Source organism: Lampetra planeri, chromosome 22 (assembly GCF_965212315.1).
Source record: "Lampetra planeri chromosome 22, kcLamPlan1.2.h2, whole genome shotgun sequence".
Taxonomy (NCBI): Eukaryota; Metazoa; Chordata; class Hyperoartia; order Petromyzontiformes; family Petromyzontidae; genus Lampetra; species Lampetra planeri.
In genome coordinates, this window is record NC_136128.1 from 5,402,696 (window position 1) to 5,422,568 (window position 19,873).

The following is a 19,873-nucleotide window of genomic DNA, read 5'->3' on the forward strand; positions in this document are numbered from 1 at the left end:
TATATTGCAACATTAAAATTGCTCCGCAACCACTCCAACCAATGATTAATATATGTAAACTCTTAAGCAAAATAATTTTTTTTTGTTTAAACCTATAGGAATATACAGTACTATATTGTGTAAACAATGCAAATATTGTATTTTATGCAGTGATAGTTGTGTAAAAATATTTTCATTCTGAACTTGAGTGCACAACACACCACTTTTGATTGTGAAAAGTAACAAGCCAATTGTTAAAGGTCGTCAAATGTTGTGCTGTTTATCTTCATTGTTTTATGAAGTAAATGATGGAAAAGCACCCCCAGGTTAAGTTTCATTTGCTCATGCTGCATTTCTATGAAAATAGACCAACATAAAATTACTATACGATGAAAACAGAAGCCTGTTTTGTGTTTGTGTGCCTTGGGCATGAATGCGACTCCGTGTCTTGTAAATTCTGGAGTGAGAATGTATCTTGATTGTATTTAAAAAAAAAATTTTTTACAGCAAAATCATATTTCAAACGAAATGTTGCGATATTCCCATTGTGGTTAACATTATGGCGTAGTGCTTTAAATGTTCTTCCAAAGGGCTATGTTTATACCTTGATTAAACGGCAGAAACACTATCCTGTGGTTTACAAAGGAAACGGAAGCACACATTCACCTAAAATCAGATCGAAAGGGATATTTTGGACATGTGCAATGGGTCCAAAGGCTTTTGCTGTTTATTGCACCCATGTAGTGGTGTCTATAGCCCTTACATAAGCGTTTTACACGCAATTAAATTGCAGCTGTTAATATCGCTAACGTGATTAACACATCAGATATATTTGAAGTGTATCTGAGGAGACAAACCACCTTTAGTGTAGCCACAGTAACAGTCGGCCAAATCCATAATTCCACATATACAATATAGCCTGGTGTGCTGCTAAAGCATGGTCACACGAGTACTTGGAAGAAAATGTTGTTGTAAAGAAGTCATAATGTCAGTATACAGTGTTTTATTCTTACTATTCTTTTTTGCACATTTATTTCATGGGAAATGCTACGTGATGCAACAGTATGTTAAACGTAATAGGCTTTGTAGCCATGCTTTTATATATTTCATATTCCTCAGATGAGTACCTCAGATAAGAATACAAAGTGATAACCATTGTGTTTTGAATATTTTACTGTTTACTGAGCAAATACAGTACATACCAGCAGCATCTAATACTGGTGCTATTGTTAAATAGAGTGCATGCTTGAAGCAGAAATTCCATCCGAACACGACTTTTGTCAGTGCCACTTATACCTACCGTGAGGCTACAGGTTCGTACACGTAACACAACATATGTTCATCCAGTACACTCGAAACACATCACAACCAACACTCCATTACCATTAAAAGCACAGCACTGTTCACAGAAGCTGCTACATTATTATGGTAAACATCTAATCAACACTGTTTCAACTTGATCGAAAATCTCGGCAACATCCACATAACAATTGTCTACTATAATTATATCACAGTTTTAAGCAATTTACAAATATTAGTGAAGCCAAACTATTCATTTTACAGTACTACAAGCACAATTGCATCCGGTATTTGATTTTTCTATGCATGACTAATTGGGAAGTAATAACAATTACACAATTACTGATTTTTTTTCCACAGGATTAATTTTACATCCACAAAGAAGTCAAATTCTAAAACAAATCCAAAACCAAAAGCTATGTCATTAAATGTTAGTCATGTCGAACAGCACAATCAGAAATATTTAAGAAAATGTTTAATGTAACACGTAAAACGAATGTATTTAATAAAGCAGCAATGATGAAATTGTGTCGAATAGACTCCACTATTCAGGTTTACAAGAGAGAATATTCAAGATGGCATCATGGCCAAACCTGTTGACACTACTCAACAGAATATGCAAATAATATTTCTCAAGTCAAAACATTTGCGTTGTACTTCAGTTTGCAACCAGTTCCGTACATATATACATATGGTCAGCAACAGGGAACTTATAAAAATGGCACAATAAATATTAGGGGCATGGAATAAAATCGTGTAAAATGCTCTGAAAAAGCAAAAACCGGTTGCCCTAGTTTTAGAAGAATAGCTGCTTCAATAAACTGACAATACACGCTGCGAGCAAAGGAGCAGTTTGAATGTGCACCCGTTAAGTTTCCACAAACTCGTAATCCCGACGTTAAACCAATTCCTCGAGCGTACTTGAAACAAAACTTGCAGTGAAAACCACAAGCGCAAAATATTTTAAGAAATCGTGGAACAAACTACACACCTTTACAGAAGCTACAATATTCAGTGATGACTGCTTAACTTTTTTGTAAGTTGCACGTCTCTGTTGCACTATTTAGGCCGTGAAATTGCACATCAAATCCATGTAAGTGTAGCCTTGATGGCTGTGCAGCAGAATTAACAAGCATGCCACACGTTGCCCAAATTTTGAATGCAACCTCTGGTGATTTCTTCGCATGCTGAAGCCACCACTATGCCAGAAATCTGCTCTGGACCTCAATGGACTGATACCTAACACATTCACATTTGTGGTCTTATTATTTTGTTCTTTATGCTATGCAGAATAAATTGGACTTATAGCTCACGAGTAAAGAGGACACAATGTTCTCTGTGCTGGACACTGGCACGCCATGGTCTGTCTTTGCAATTGCTCTTCATGTCAAGAGTTTGTACATGCCTCTTAGTTATCATACATCATCTCCCCTTTATATATTGAGACATTGCATTTATTTGACATTTTCTCCCCCCATCCTTATCAAGCGATTCAAGTTGATCTATGTGCAAACGAAGCAGGATCTGATTCATAGATCAAGCAGCTATCACAGTCCTTCCATAATCTGCATGTTTTTTTGATATTAGTAATGTATCAGTAAAGACATAAATCACTAAAACGTATTTAGGTAGTCCAATTAATAATATCACGAAGGTGGTAACATTTAAAAATTAGTTTTCCAATTGTTAAATACATTTTTCATGTTTCCTGCCCAAGTCTTGTAGGTCACACAAATTCATAACAGCAGATTTTGCAGTTCATTCTACCTTCCCAATTATCTTTTTAAAACGTTTTTTTATCATTTTCAGCTAATATTCTTCCAAGACATCAAGCTTAGCTATCAATCCTACCATCCACTCACCATATTCCACATCCACCTTAACTCACTCCACCTTAACTCACTCCACCACACCAGTTAAACCTCACTTAAATTAATAGTGCTACAGTGTTGAACTTTGACCCATTTCCCCAGAGGGAGTTCCAATAAATCTTGTAGGAGAATATTTTTTTCATTATAAAGATCAATCATTCTGATGAATATCACTCACAGAATTTGTGCATACATTCACTAACACAACTCAAGAGGCTCTTGCCTTCGTCCGTTACGTAAATATTGTGTAATGTGTTTGCGATAGCCTCTCGTGCATTAATACAGTTTCTCCAACTGCATAATTGTTTCAGCTCTACCACATTACTGGCCTCATATTTGTCAAGCTTTGCTACCTGCAGTGCTTAACGATAAGAACGTGCTACAATAGTCAATGTGCGTAAAATAAATTCGTTAAGTATTATTATTGAGTATCGTGTTACCTGTAGTTTGTGTTATAATCAAATGGGAGTTATTTAATCGAAGCTAAAATATGCACCTGTAAACTCATAATATGATTATTTAAATGTGGCATCCATCAACTGCAAGAGCAAAATTCATCTATCGTACGTTAACACTCGTTAATTTGTTGACAAATTGCCATCCCGATCTCAGTTCGTCACAAAGCAACTCCTCTTGTAGGGAAACCAATGCAAGACTAAAACGATAACGGGAAACATTAATATTGATATTAACGGTGACTGCATCCTAGGTGAGCTTAATGGCTCAAACTAAGGGAGGCGGCGGTCAGTCAAAGTCGCGATTGGAGAGCACCAGGGGAGCTACCAGAGTCCAGATGTAGAGGGAGAGACACACCCAGCTCGAACAGATCTTCACCCACACCGCCGGCCACTTGCTCGTCAGAGTCTTGAAGTCAGAGTCAGGGCTGTGGATAACACAACAATCGATCAAAGACAAAAAACTATCTTCAAACTGTTTCTGTTTACCCCCCCCCCCCCCCACAATACATTCGAATTTCCTTTGGCCCACCAGATGAGATGCATAATCTATCAAAGCCATTCACACTGCAGGTGTTTATAATCATTTACAGTTAGGAGATTAAGTGGGGACTATAGATAGAAAATCATGTGATACTTAACTTCTAATTTTAGTTGCATGTGATTAGCCAATCTGAAATATGAGCTGTGAAACCAGCACGTACATGAATAATCATGACATGGAGTTTCTCTCATCCACTTGAACACAGTTGTCAAGTATTGGTGGATCACTGATTTGTAAAACTCCCAAAACCACTGGACTGCAAGGTAGCCAGGAGTTGACAGGACAGCAAATAGATTCATAAACCGATCTGTGCAGATCTTTGAGAATGATCCCCTCACATGACGGGTGTATTTATGCTTACCAACTTAGGTTATTGAAAGCGTTTCTACATTAGCTCTGTCCATTTGTCTCTAACGTTGGGGCACGATAACTCTCACAAAGATTATCCAATATAAACACAACTTTAAGTATGAAGCTGTGTTGCTATCCGCGGGACATACCCCAGAAAAAACTGACAAACTCAATCAAAGCGTCAACGAAAACATGGAGACACAATCGAGCAGTGGCAGGACCTGCCTGGGGGTCCCAGCCCTGCTGGCTGAAGCAAGCCCTCCCTGGCAGAGTCACTATCCAATCCCTGTTATGTCTCGTCAGCTAAGGCTCACTGCGCTATATCACTCTTTTTCAGAAGCGACCTGGCCACAAATGATAGCTCAATGAATTGGCTTATCGTATGGAAATTGAGAGCAGCCAAATATACTCTAAACGAATGTTTCTAAACGTGGAGGGAAAAACTGGAGGACCCGGAAACAAATCCACGTGATCACGTGAAGAACGTGGAAACTCGAAATATATACAAGTGTCAGGGTCGGGAGCGAACCCACGACCTTCTTGCATACCAGGCAAGGTAGTTAACATCTTGCCACCGAAACTATGGATGTACTGCTTCCCGCCTGTCTAGTGCGAGCGCTACTGTTATCGCTAATTAACACTTCCGAAGACGTATCTATATGCTGGAGAGCATTATAAAATCCATGCAAGTGTATGATTTTGCTTCCTTGCTCTTGGTACTTTAGTTTTATCTCATTCCTAAAACAAGAAATAGCCAAACATCTCAATGCCGAACCCTTACGAAAAAGCATCCTGTGGGGTTTTCCTGGATAATACATTATTACGCATCAAAACAGACAGAAAATGTTGCAATCGCCTGGGTAAATTACCAGACAGTTCTTGCCCACAACTGGGCAATTAAAACGAAGCAGACAGCACTCAGACGAGACCGCACCATGCTTCTCACCTGTACCAGTTGGTGAGCGTCATCATGATGTAAAGCGAGGCGAGGAAGAGCATGAAGTGGAAGAAGGAGTAGCTATACTGCACTCCGTCCCGTTCGTTGTCCGAGGCGCGGCGTGAGCCAGCGCCGCCGCCCTCCCTCCCGTCCTCGGCCGAGCTCCCCGAACTCGTGTCATCGATGAGCGTGGCGTCACCGCTTGACAGCGTCAACTTGCTCACCTGGCTGTTGTTGGACGTGCGGATGCTGTGGGAAGGGAAGGCAGCGAGCAGGGGGACGGACGTGAGCACTCCCCGATGTTCAAGTGTCGTCGCCAAATCTAACGACGGCAGCGCATTTAAATAAACTAGAGTTGAGACAATTAACCCTTTCCCATTCCGATGACGTACTTGTATATATGTCGAAGTCATCGGAACGGAATTGGAAGAAAATGGAAAATAAGATAACTTTATCGGTACATCTTGAGGTCGGAAGGTGTACCGAGGCTCCCCACCACAAGGCCATGTGGGAGGGCATGTGGCACAGTTATTAGAGTGCGGTCGTGTTGCTACAGTTCTCAGCGGCAAGTAAAAACAACGGTGCCATGCCTCTCTAAATAAAATTCATGCTAGCCGCTTGCGCGTTCCGAGATTCAGCGGTAAACGGGACCCCACCCTGCAACTTGCAGATGTCTCGGAACGGGAAGCAGTTAAGTCGATTCATTTGATTCATTCATGGAAAATCGTAATCTACTACTTTTTCGATCCTTTACTCAGGGGCCCTTTATGAAAAGGCAGTCCCCCCCAAAAAAAATCCTCCCTCTCGAATATCGGGAACCCCCTACAATGCCACGCCCAGCGTGACATGGCTGAGAATGCAAATTATATCACCAAGCGTGACCAACACTTCCCATCCAGCTGCACATGGAGTCTTCACCCTAGAAGTGCAGTATTTTGCACGCATTATTTAAAAACAATTACCTAGAAACGTACGAACAGACAAACTTAGATAAAACACCGAAGAAGAGCAAACACGTGAAACATAAAAATCGAGCATACAGCGCGGCAACTTCAGAAAAACAGTATGATGCCAGCGTTGGCGCAGATTGATTCTGTGCGACGCAGCCGTGGATCTGACTGCAACACCTTGAGTAGAGGATGCACAGCAAGTAAATGGCCAGCCCCACGATGCTCTGGGCATCCCACCACTGCGCGGGTGGCACGGGGGCCGTGGGTGTAACAGAACCGTTGGTCGAGACGGGCACCAGGCTCTGCTGAAGGAAGTTGAGCAGGCTGGGGTTGCACTTCCGCTCTGTCATAATAAGCACAACAACAAACAAAAAACACGGGAACATTATTAACAAAAAATGCTGACTTGAAAAAAACAACTGTGAGCAGAGCAAAGTAAAGTCACGTAGAAGGGAACTAATAAAATAATAAAAATAAAACAATAAAATAATTCTCACGACGTTTCGGCCACAACGCAAGCAGCCGTCCTCTGCTTGCGTTGTGGCCGAAACGTCGTGAGAATTATTTTATTATGTTTTATTTTTATTATTTTATTATTTCCCTTCTACGTGACTTTACCGAAAGAACCAAGAAGATGAATCCCTGCAGTCACAAAAGCTTTAAATCGAAATTCAGAGCAAAGTACTTCACTGAGCGATGGTAATGTGGCCAGATTTAACCGACAACGAAAAATTTACCCACAATGAACAAACTCGTACAAAATGAATGGAATGGATTGCCTCGTGGTAAGATTTTTAAGCAATTTATCTTGGAAAATAAACAAATCGTGCAATCTGCTGAAAGCGTAAAGCCTCTCTTTCACATGCGTACGCCATGGGATGCCGAGGTCATTTCACATAGTGAGCTCTCAAATGGTTATATAAAGAGCTGTAAAGAAATTAATCCTGATGTTAACATCCATGAAATGCATGCTTCCCAGAGAAAGAATCCCCTGCGCTAATATATGAACAACACAGTTACAATGATTAAACCGCCACGAAAAAGTGGCTTGTGATAATTATCGTTACAGAATTATTCAAAGGCTATACAGATGTTAGTTTTTGGCAATTCTCAGGACTACCTTGGAGCCCATACGACCAAGGAGCCCAGTAATCATAAGTGATGGCCTTACCAGGCTCATTAGTCATGGCCGACCAGGTGAGGTACATGGTGTAGAGAGTGATGATCGATGACTGCAGGAGGCCAGAACGTGGCTGTACTTCCTGGAAGAGAATTGGATGAAATTTATGAACCGTGATACACAAAAGGCACCGATCCCTTAAACCAGTGTCTTTTTATTGCAAGGCGCACTGGCCACTGGCGGCCCCTGATGGCCTTTAGTGCGGCCCCGACAATACACAAATGTAAAGACACCCCCATCACACATTTGAAACCCAATGGTTTGAAACCCAATGGTTTCAAATGTGTGGCGGCTGTCATACTGATGTCTTCTCGGCAAAAAAGGCAGTGTTATGAATGAATGTGTTTATTTCTTTCCCAGTTTGTGCACCACTGCCAATGGCAACAGCATCACCAAATAATATTTTTTATTAAGCTTCATACAAGCTTTAAAATATCGTAATACATTACGTAATCAAAATAATTATCACGTTTATATCCACATCTGAGTAACATTTAACCTATTAATTGTCCACAACGCATCAATGTGTGCCGTGTGATAAGCAGGAACCAAATGCTGCAGGCCCAAGGCTGTCAGGAGGTGAGTTATAGCATTTAAAATCACCTGGACACGAGGGAGGATGGAGACGGTGGAGGCAATGATGCACAGGATCAGGTTAAAGCTGATGAAGAATTTGTTCATTGTGCAGGCATCGCTCGTTGTGTAGAAAATGAAGAAGAGCACGATGGCAGTGAGAGATAGCATGTAGTTGATTCCAGTCACCGACAGCAAAGCTGCAATCAAGAGGAACATTTTAAAAGGTAAAAAATTATATCCCCCCCCCCCCCCCAATACTGTGTTCAGACCATTGCAGAAAAAGCATAATGAATTGGTATTTAATCTACTTATTCACACAAAACATCCATTTTTTTATTCCCACACCCTTCTTCAACTGGATATCAGTGAAAACTGCTGGACATCAGTGAAAAAAAGCTTTATAGCTCATCGGATTCCTCCAGTATAAATACATATTCAGATTTTTCTGGCACATGGCTACGCACAACTAAAGATTGGTGATGATGCCGAGATCCAATGGCCAAGGTGATGGTAATAGTTAGGTATACCATCTCCCTTCCATCAGCATGAGATGCAGTACCTGTCTGGATCTTTTGCAGACCAGTACTACATTTCGTGTTGGAGAATGGCAACGGAAGCAGATATCAAAGCTACCTCTAAAATCCCATCAGTCATCAAGTGACCTCTGGCTCACAAGAAGAGGGAAACTTTTAAACCCACCGTGCCACTGGGAGTGACATTCATCACAGTATTATGTTTTTTTAACCAGGAAATCCTCATTGAGTTTCAACTCTTTTCCAGGGTGGTCCTGCCAAAAACTCGAATGCTTCATTAATGCTTCTGTGCATCAAGATACAATCATGTGTTGAAGTATGCTCTATTACATAACACTACTGTAATGTCAGGTTCCAATTGGTTCAACTTTTGTATCTGAAAATTATATATCTATATAAAAAAGCTTTAGGGACTCAATGCAGGCTTTGACGATGAATGCTTTTTAGTATTAGAAACGTTATGATTGATTGTGCTTTAATGACGACTTAAAGCATTACTTGGTTGCAATTTGTAAAATACCGAGATTTGTGCTATAAGCTCATCCCAAATGGGCTGCTTCCCTGCTGTTTTGCAGCCCACCATCTACATGCTACTCTGTTGATGACTTCACTGCTGCATAGCAGAGAAATGCACTTCCAGATTCAAAAGTAGGTTGTCTTTTTTAGGTGTTTACACTTTTACGATGCCATGAGCTATTAATAAATCACATATCAACTGACACAAGTGACATGAAGGAGACTGGTGAGGTTCAAAGGGTGTGAACGTATATGTAATATAATAACCACAAGTTAACATTTAATCATTAAAGGAGACACTATCATTAGAAACAACCAAGGCAGAACCCAAATGTGGGCTTGGGCTTTAAAATATGAAACTTTTTTTTATTTTAGCAGGTAAGGGCCACTGAGCTATCGAGCTCTTTTTCAGAAGCAACCTGGCCACAAATGATAGCTCAACGAAGTAGCCGTTCACGTGGAAACTGAGAGCAGCCAAATACTCTAAACGCATGTTTCTAAGTGTGGAGGGAAAAACCGGAGGACGCAGAGAAACAAAAATCACGCAACCATGGGGAGAACATGCAAACTCCAAATTTACAGGTGTCAGGGTCGGGATGGAACCCACGACCTCCTGCATACCAGGCGAGGTAGTTAACATCTTGCCACCTTGGTGCATCAGGTTATGCAATTCGGCATGGGTAGACTCACCTGCGTACCAACACCGTGAATTGCCCTCCTCCATACGTTCCACCCATGACTCATTCCACGAGTGGGCAAAGTCAATGAGCAGTACAAGCTGGATTAGGATGAAGCAGAAGGCTCCGGACATTCCCATGTAGAACCACACTGTGTGGGTGAAGAATGAGGGAGCGAGGCAACAGTTGAAATCTTTAGCACATGCAACCAACATTGCATCATATATTTTAATCACACTTGTTTACAAGTAACGCTTCACAAAGTCTTAACACTTTTTTTCAAGAGGGTCCTGATAACATTTCAGAGTGGGGGGTGATATTGTGATGTGTAATCCCAATTGAGTAATTTGCAGGTACTTTTTCATCATTGGGATGCTTGGCCAATCCCGGTTATTGTTTTTAGCTTTGGGAAGGGACTGGAAAACCCAGAGGAAACCCAAGTTTTACCCCCGTGCCACCTGTATACCATAAAAATAAAAACAGGTGAACACGCAAATAAAAATGTTTTTAAACCATAAAGATTTTGCAAAGTGTCGGGTATATTTTCACGACACTGGTCAGTGCGGGTTGGTGGAGGCATGGAGGATAGATCTGGAAACATAGAAGTGCAGTATAACATATTTTGATGAAACTGCAACCACATAGCGCCACAGCCCGATAACACTATGTGCATGGTGATAACCCATCCCAGCGTTATTCAGGATGAACACTCCTTATCTGATGACAATGGGCAACATTGGTAGTCATTTGGTTATAAGCATATACCATAATACATGTATAGAAATATAATCCTTGCCAACCACATCCTTTACTAAAATTTTCTCAAATGTCTACTTGTGGGTAAGCAAATTTAAAAAGGCATAAGCATTTTCCAATGTTTGTACATATATCCATGCACACACATAATCTATAAACCATACACAATTAAGTAAAACATTCCAAGCACATCAATTAATTAAATAGGGTTAATTATTTAATACCAATTAATTTTATTGTATATGGCGCAATGAATAGCAACTTAAAATTTACGTGCAGATCAGCGAGCCAGAAAATGGCTTCAGTTGACGTGCAGTGGATTGCTTCAATGCCTCAGTAGAATTTTCCGAATTCAGTGGTTCACTTTATCGTTGAAGGTCTGTAGAAGTTTATATAATATGCACGATGGGCTTTATTTTTAATTTACACTTGTGAAGGCCATGTGAAAATCTGCCATGAGACCATGTGGCTTCTATTTAAACTGAACGATTGTTTTAAAGGCAGATTAAATTTCCAAGGTTCTTTTGTGAGATTAGCGACAAATCCGCCACATTTCTCTGAGTAACTAAAGCCCAAACGTACAAGAGCTCTGGCTGCGCTCAAGGACGATTTGCTGCGTGATGTTAGGTGGTAGTGGTTGTTTAGATTTCGTATCTCTTTGTCAAGAGGTGTATTTGGATGGAATTGTATTGATGGATAGCTATTCGCTCTCTCAAGATCTCAAGAGAAGATGTTATCTCTCCAATTGTGATTAACAATCACCCTCTTCAAATACAAATGCATTCAGAAGCTTTATATAACTGCACAATACTGTTTTGTGTAAATGTATTGTGTTGTAAACAAAGATGCATTACCAGAAGTGAAAGACCCTTCTGGAATATAGAACGCGCCAACTGTGATGGCCACCATCGCAGCAAACTTGAAAAACCAGAACCTGCAAAGGAAAGAAATGTTTACACTTTGCAAATATCCCCAGTTTAGCCAGTTAGACTGACATGGCAAGTGCTGATACTTACCACCTACAAAGTCCCGGCATAGCACATGTGGGGGGGGTGGTGGGGCCAGTACTACACCTGGTTACTTTTGTCTCTCTACTGCTGATGTTCATAGAATGCACTCTCATTCAAGGTTGAGTAAACCTATGGGAGGCACACTACAGGTTCAGATTCCACTAATTATTCACGTTCTGAATTGAAGCCAGGTCAATGGTTTTGTATGTAGAACTGCATCACACGCATGCACATACACGCCCTAACGCACACACAGCATTTCGATTTGTATGCATTCAATCGTTTGCAAGCATTGGCCAATATTTTATAATGAAACGCATGCTTCTACAAAGATTTAAGACAGCGCCTCATTTAGGCATGATATTAATCTAAATTTGTGGTGTATTATATTTAGGCTGCACGGTTGCTTTCAGAACGCAGGTCACGATGAAATTCAGCGACACATACCCATTGTGCAGTGGAGCACGTGGGTCACGGCTGGTCCGCACACCCACGGTGATGAGACAAAAGAGCAGGAAGAACATGGCCATCCCAAAGCAGACGCGGTACACGGCCTTGAACCCAACCAGCACATCACAGTTCACGTAGCCATGAACCCCAGGCACCTGTGTGCCCATGCCTCCCTCGCAGAAGCCGGGGATCTGTGAAAAAAATACGTGGCAAAGACAACATTATTGGCAGGATACACACGCTTGTGAATGTTCCTTTTCATTCGATTTTTGGAAAAGTGCGTGCCAATTTCCCCATTAAGAAGAACGAGGAAAATAACGAAAAAGTGATAGGTTTTAGCCGACTGGTCAAGATAAGACCCTTGCCATGGTGGCGACAAGGCCAAGTGGGAGTGCATTTGCTGTTTGTTGCAGAGGTTTGCAATTCGAGTCCAGCGGCTGCCCTGGTTAATTAAACCAGGTTTATTATGCATCATCTGCCTCACAGCGGACATTAAAGAATCCTGTCATTCAACAAAAGTGTATTATTACTATGATGCTTATTTATCCAGAAAAGCCTCAGTAAGTTGTAGAAAAGATGTGTTACACATCGTGCCACCGTACCACTCACCTGCTTTAGGCGCATCTCCACACCTGGCGAAAGCATAATGCAGGCGACAGCAGTTCCAAGCAGCAGGAGCATGGCATAGACGAGGCGGGTGATGGTGGAGTTGTTCCCACTGGGGCAGCACGCGCACAGCAGGCATGGGGCACTGCTGCAAAGGCACGGCACCTGTGTACACATGAAAAACACAGACGCTTATAAAAAACACATGTACACGTACAGCCCTCTTTTCAATCCACCGCTGGATGACGACCTCCCCGCTCCATGCAGGTTATGGGGGGGTTATTCAACCATACTTTACTAAGCTGATCAGTCTGTGTTTTTCAAGGCAGGGAGCATATGTGGGAAAAGTACAGTACAACAATGGATTTTGCTGCACTGCCTTCTACTGAAAACGCATCCCTGCAGCAGCCAACAACACCTGTTTTGTGCATGGTGGTCGTCCATCTAAGCATTATCTAAACTCAACGTCCATCTAAGCACTATCTAAACTCAACGGCGCTTACCAGACTGGGTGAATATCAGGTGATTTGGTCAGGATATACTGTATAGAATTGTAATTAACTAGCTCGAGGTTTAACTGATTTACCTGCTGTTATCACCAGGACTTGACTGTCATAAGCATTGAGGCAAGATTGTCAGTTTTTCTTTAGTAGTTCAATATAGTATAAATAAAAATCCATGAGTACTTTTTACACTATGGGACATTGGGATACGTGCTTTTATAGTACATAATGAAAAGGTGTTTTTCTATTTTACATGCAATCACGTAAATGCCCAACTCAGCACTTCATGGGTTGTTGTGGCCAAAACACTTTCTGGGTTGAATAAGGATAATTTACCATTCAGTTGAATGGCAACTGTCCATTGTGCACATTTTATATTTGTTTTAACGGTGTTGTGTGTGTCTTACACTGAACACACCAAAGCATCCATAAGTAATATTTAAAAATACGTTTTTTTAAACACGCTTTAATGAAATGTACCGTACTCGTAATGGCAAAACTCCACGACTCCAGGAAGTGGCCCGAAGCTTGCCATAACGTTAGGGACCGTGGTGATTTACAGCCAACGTCAGTTGAGCGTGAACAATTAGACCCAAGCCGAAACATAACGTAAAAAAATTGTTTCAATTTTGTAAAAAAGAAAAATTTATGATAGAATATAGTACTGTCGCCAGTAAGACATAAGTTTACGACGTTTGCAGTCGATAGCACATTGGGAAGTGGGTTAAAATTGAGTTACAAGATTAGAGGATTCGACAACAACAACAACAGAGTGAGTAATTCGAACTAGCTTCATCAGGCGACAAGCAGATTGCTGGCGAAACGTCGTACTCAGATTGTAAATGTTGTGGCTTGGCTCTCCAACACACTGGTGTGCTGTACTAGTAACGAATTGGCATGTTCCGTTTACGTGACAACCCTTACTAGTTGGTTGTGTCAGGTGGTGGCGGGTTTAACAACATTTATATATTTACGCGATCTTATCCAAAAAGCCTGTGTTATGGATATTAGTCGCGAAATCCTACGTGTTAATCACCATAGCATATTCAAAATTGAAGTCATGTTCATAAAATGGCTTGTGAAATGTTTGTAAAACTTGGGACTGTTTACATATTTGTTCAATAATATGAATTTTATAATCTAGGAGCGTTTCATTAAGTCTGAAGATTAAATTTCAGCAGGGTACTACATATTGAGATATTTGACCATTTCCTTCGTGATTTTTTTTTTATCATTTTGGGAGGAAACCAGTGACTGGTGAAAACATACGAGGCGATAACAGGAATAGGTCTGTATTGTCAAGTTTACTGACCCATTTACTGTAATTACGTCATCTGGCAACATTGCACGGCATAAGGTTTGGTAGTTTTTAACACTGCCACCTTTGACTTAAGTTTTTTTTTTATGCGTAAAAATCGAAATACCATGATTCATGTTCACGACTTCGAAGAACATACAACGTGGTACAGACCTCTTGTGACCCCCAATCCATTGACCCCTAACATGTCATGCCTTTGCATATTCATTTCTATTCTAAATAAACCTTACTTTCAAATATTGCGTTTTAGAGAATTCAATGGGGATCACCTGACATCTGGACCACCCTGTACAAATGAAACTTGTGGAACCAGGCATTCATTTAAATTTGAGATGCAAGTCACACGTGCGGTTAACATGCTGAATAACAAACGGATTAAAGGCTGATCATTTTACTCTGTAATCAGTAAACCATACGACCCCGAAAACCACAGTATACTGCATTGCAAGATGTTAGAAACACTGTATTGACATTGTGCCAATGTATACTCTATGTGGTATATTTTAAAATGTCTGTATTCGTGCCATTACGTAGTGTTCGCTATGTATGCGTCACTTGAGGCGAGATGCCCCAACAAGGAATTATGCAGGTTAAAATATGTAAATAACGCAAACAATGCGTTACCGCGCAAAGAATAAGCCATCAGAAATATGGCAAATTAAAAACAAATACACAACTTACTCAATTGGGAATGTACATAGCAATCATCGCCCCCCCCCTGCTGGGAATTGTTGGCAGGACCCGCCTGAAAAAAGCCATGTGAGGCGTTCCTGGCCAAACAGGCGTAACGATAATACATGTACAGCAGTGATTGCAAACGTCGTACTCAAATTGTAAATGTTGTGGGTTTACTCTCCAATACACCGGTGTGCTGAAGCAGTGACTAATTGACACGTTTAGTTTACGTGATAAACCTTACGAATTGGCTGTGTCGGGTGGTGGTGGTGGTGGTTTAATGACACATTTAAAGTCACGTGACTTTACCGAAAGAACCAGAGTATGGATTCCTGCAGTCACGAAAGCTTCAAATCAAGATTGACATATTTATATTTACGCGATCTAACCCAAAATAACCTTTTTTTATTGAATAGCACTTGTTATATTACTATTATTTACAATAAGAACTGCATTATTTACACAGACATCATTATTTACAAAACAGTCTGCATTATTTGCAGCACTGTAAAGCAATGACTGCATTGTTTACAGTACCGACAACAATATTTACAAACAACGTTCTTATAATCAGCATATTATTTACAATGAGAGCAATTTGCAATGCAACACAATATACAACATTGTTCATATGGTGTCTTCCATTGACATTGTTTAAAAAATGTTCACGGTGCTTCTTGTATTATACTGTTAAATTATTTATAAATTGCATACTATAATGAGCGCATTGTATGTAAAACAACCATACAATATCGCTTTATTAAATGCCTCAGTCGAATACGAATATTGAAATTAGGCCATGCCATCACATGCTACAGCAGAAGCACCGCATTAAGGGATGTCCTTTTTAACATAAATTAGAACCTCAACAACTAAGCCGTGCTGGTAAATAATCTTAAACATGCCATAACGGGTAACTCACGGTCATAATTCCACAACCACCACCACCACCACAACCCCACCCGTTCCCACCGGCACAGCCGCAGCTTTTCCCGCAGAGAATCCAGACAAGACCGCAGGCTTTCTAACTGCCTGGGCCTCATCGCGTTTGCGCCGCGCCTTACATCTACCGCAGATCAACAACTCGCTCGAACCGAGAAACAATCACGACAGATAAACACGATTGTTTTACCCAGCTTGCGGCGGAGAGCAGCCCCAGAACGCCTCCCATGTTGGTGTTGAGTTTGGTTGTAAGATAAGAAAACCTCTCTCTCCCCTCTTGTTTACGTCAATGCGCGCCTATTGACGAGACGGGTTCGCGCGGGTTTGGATTTCCCACAGCGGATAAGGCAACCACGGGCTGTGAGTCCCAAACGGGACCTGCCCATGTGCGGTGGGAAATACAGAGCCGTGCGCGATGACGTGATGGTCTTGCGAGAGCCCGCCCCCCACTACCCCCCCCCACTACCCCCCCATTACCCCCCCCCACTACCCCCCCATTACCCCCCCCCCCACTACCCCCTCACCTGCCTCCCTTTGACGCGGCCGCTGCTGTCAATAAAGTTCTACGGAATCCGAATCTTTATTTAGACTGGATGAATCCGATGAGCTATAAAGCTCTTTAACGCACGTGTCCAATAAGGGGCGGGTCAGAACGTTGCAACAATGAACAATGCAAAATAAGACGAGAGGCGTTCAAAGTATAGGAAATGTAAACAAATCACTTTAAAAATGTACAAATAAAACGAAACTATTTTTTTATCTTACGTGACTTTACCGGAAGAACCAAAGAGTATGGATTCCTGTAGTCACGAAAGGTTCAAATCAAGATTCCCACTCAGATATTAACTTATTTTTCAGAAGCGACCTGGCCACTAATGATAGCTCAACAAAAAGGCTTTTCATGTGGAAAATGTAAATCAGCTAATAATCTAAATCATTTAAATGAATGCTTCTAAATGTGGATTAGAAGACGCACCACCAGAACCTTGTACCCAGTGCCAGCAATTGTATCCACCAACAACCGCCACTAAGTGGCAGGGATGACACCACGACGCTTGTGCCAGGGCAGGTGCACACTGAGGCCACGTGAAGTGTCGAAAGCTCGCTGGCAGAATATCACGGGACAGACCCAGGTGCCATGGGTTGGCTGACTGGAATGACTGACAGATACACCAGCTGTGCCCCCTACTGTGCCAACTCGCTATATTTTACCCGCCCAGCACTCCGTTCGTTGTTGTGAGCATCGCTCTTCCTTCCGCCCTACGTTGTTGCTGGAGGGCGACTGCCTCCAACTGCCCAGTAGTGTCCTTCACCAACCTCCTTCACAAAAGCTGATCTTGACACCGCTGGTACCATTCGTTATCAGCAAGTCCAATCTTCTCCTTCTGCACCGCATCAGTCCATCTCTTATCTAGCCCGTGACACGCCAATTTAGCCCCATCTATTTGGCCAAACATACGGTGCTCGGGCATGCAGGCTACATGACCCAAAGAACGCAGCCTCACCTGCCGGAGGGGCTCACAGATGGGATTGTGTCCATATCTTTCAAAGATCTGTGAGCTCACACAATCCAATCTGGTTAAATCTAGGATGGATCGTAGGCAGGGGCGGTTTCTTCATTAGGGCGATTGGGCGACGCACCACCAATGTCATTCAACCACAGAGTCACGCTAGCCGTCACTGTCAGCCTCTGGATATAGTCCAATCAGCGTCATGTCACGTTTTGTGGAGTACCGCCTCTTTTTCGGCGATTTCACTACGGCTGAGAATCGCCCCGAGTGGCCCCATAGACTTACATTCAAAGATGTTTTTTTTCGAACGGGGGCGCTGCAATGCATTCTCTATGGCTTCCGGGAGGGCATGCACTAACGTGCTTACGTCATCATACGTGCTAACGTCATCATACGTAAGCACGTTTCATCCAACAATATAATTTGTCGCCACCTAGTGGAATCTTTAATAAAAAAAACTTGAGTGGTTTGTTTTAATAGTGAGTATATAAACAAACAAGATGTATTGTAAGAGTCACTTTATTTTTCATTAATATTAAAGAAGTGAAGTTGCCTTTACATGCTTAAGCTGTTAATTTATTCATTGCATGGGTGGACCTTATCCTTATCAATCATCCAGACATTTGCCCCCCCTGAGAGATTTTGCAGGAGCCGCCACTGATCGTAGGCAAGCTATCCTGAACGTTTCAAACTGGCGCAGAGGTTCCTTCAGAGGGCTCCACGTTTCACAAGCGTCGAGAAGGGAGGGCATAACTGGCCGAGAAGACCCAGAGCATTGCATGGAGCGATGGACCAAGGAGCTTCCTCACAGCATTACGCGGCTAATGTGAATGACAATGGTGCTCTCCTGATTCGGAGTGAGACCTTTACGGCCAAACCAAAGCTGGTCATAAGCATACTACCCATGTACGGAAACTTCCCCACTCAGCAAAATTGCCCCATCATTCATGGGGAGCAGGGGGAGGAGGGCATTCAATGACATAAAATACCCAGGCAGGTGCTTTGTTTTCTGTGGGGCTGATGGTAAGACCCCATCTCCTAGTAGCATGCTCCAGGTTCAGCAGTATCATCTCCAACGCAGTGGGCAGCAATTGCCAAATGACACTATGTAACAAAATTTTTGTTCCTGGATTGTAAGTGTTATTTCGTAATTACCTAAAAAGTATACACAATGGCTATTATTCCCCACAAACTTTGCTTTTGTGGCCAGGACAGTGATATTTAGAAATTTTCCTATTTTAAATGAGAAAACGGGCGAATTTGTGTCTTTTCGTTCACATGAAGTCAGAAAAAAACAACATATTGATCAAAATAAACATGTATTATACTAAAGTATTACAAACATGACTACACAAGATTTAGAAATGCGTAGTTTTTCGAGATTTACGATTATACTGTAAGTCACTTTCACGAATCAGCCCCCAAATGTACTCCCATCATATTCTCGTTGTACTGTCCTTGGTAGTGGCATTCATAGTCCAGTATATCCTGATGGAAGCGCTCGCCTTACTCCTCCGAGTACGCTCCCATGTTATCCTTGAATTGATCAAGATGAGCATCCAGGATATGGACTTTGAGGGGCATCCTACAGCCCATTGTGCCATAGTTCTTCACCAGTCTCAACCGGCTCCACATAGTTTTCGACCTTGTGATTGCCCAGGAAGCCACGAACCACTGCGACAAAGCTGTACCAAGCCGCTTTCTCCTTACTAGTGAGCTTCTTGGGGAATTCATTGCACTCTAGGATCTTCTTCATCTGTGGTCCGATGAAGACACCGGCTTTGACCTTTGGCTCAAACAGCTTAGGGAATAAGTCTTGAAGGTACTTGAAGGCTGCCTACTCCTTATCTACAGCTCTGACAAATTGTTTCATAAGGCCCAATTTGATGTGCAGTGGTGGCATCAGCACCTTTCAGGGGTCCAGCAGTGGCTCCCACTTGACGTTGTTCCTCCCCACAGAGAACTCGGTCCGCTGTGGCCAGTCCCGCCTGTGGTAGTGCGCCTTGGTGTCCCTGCTATCCCAAAGGCAAAGATAGCAGGGAAACTTGCCACTCATTCTGGTTAGAGGCAATTCCGATTGCCTAGAACAGACTGGTCACATTGTGGCAGAAGCAGAGCCCATCTTGACGGGTGAAGAAGCTGCAAAAAGGTTGGTGATGCTTCCTCTGATCTGCGACTTGCTCACTTTCATCCAACAAGTTTCACTGCTTGAGCCTATTCGTCAAAAGCTCGGC

General features: G+C 42.0%; 1 protein-coding gene across 1 annotated transcript; it reads right to left on the reverse strand.

Annotated features, from left to right (window-relative positions):
• Window positions 1–1,134: 1,134 nt before the first annotated feature.
• SERINC1 (serine incorporator 1) lies at window positions 1,135–16,450 on the reverse strand. The gene is made up of 10 exons (XM_078604267.1): window positions 16,319–16,450; window positions 12,694–12,855; window positions 12,082–12,275; window positions 11,479–11,558; window positions 9,882–10,019; window positions 8,170–8,339; window positions 7,558–7,648; window positions 6,564–6,729; window positions 5,446–5,685; window positions 1,135–4,032 (listed from the first exon to the last, which is right to left on the reverse strand). Exons 1-10 carry the CDS (start codon window positions 16,355–16,357, stop codon window positions 3,894–3,896), a joined length of 1,419 nt encoding a protein of 472 aa, XP_078460393.1. The 5' UTR covers window positions 16,358–16,450; the 3' UTR covers window positions 1,135–3,893.
• Between the last annotated feature and the right edge of the window lie 3,423 nt (window positions 16,451–19,873).

What these genes read in the sequence shown, in the direction of transcription:
- SERINC1 (XM_078604267.1), bottom strand. Translation starts at nt 16,357, where the DNA reads ATGGGAGGCGTTCTGGGGCTGCTCTCCGCCGCAAGCTGG. An exon ending in AGAAGGGTCTTTCACTTCTG is followed by an intron (nt 10,020 to 11,478) that starts GTAATGCATCTT and finishes TCACCCACACAG; the next exon opens with TGTGGTTCTACATGGGAATG. An exon ending in TTCACGGTGTTGGTACGCAG is followed by an intron (nt 8,340 to 9,881) that starts GTGAGTCTACCC and finishes TCTTGATTGCAG; the next exon opens with CTTTGCTGTCGGTGACTGGA.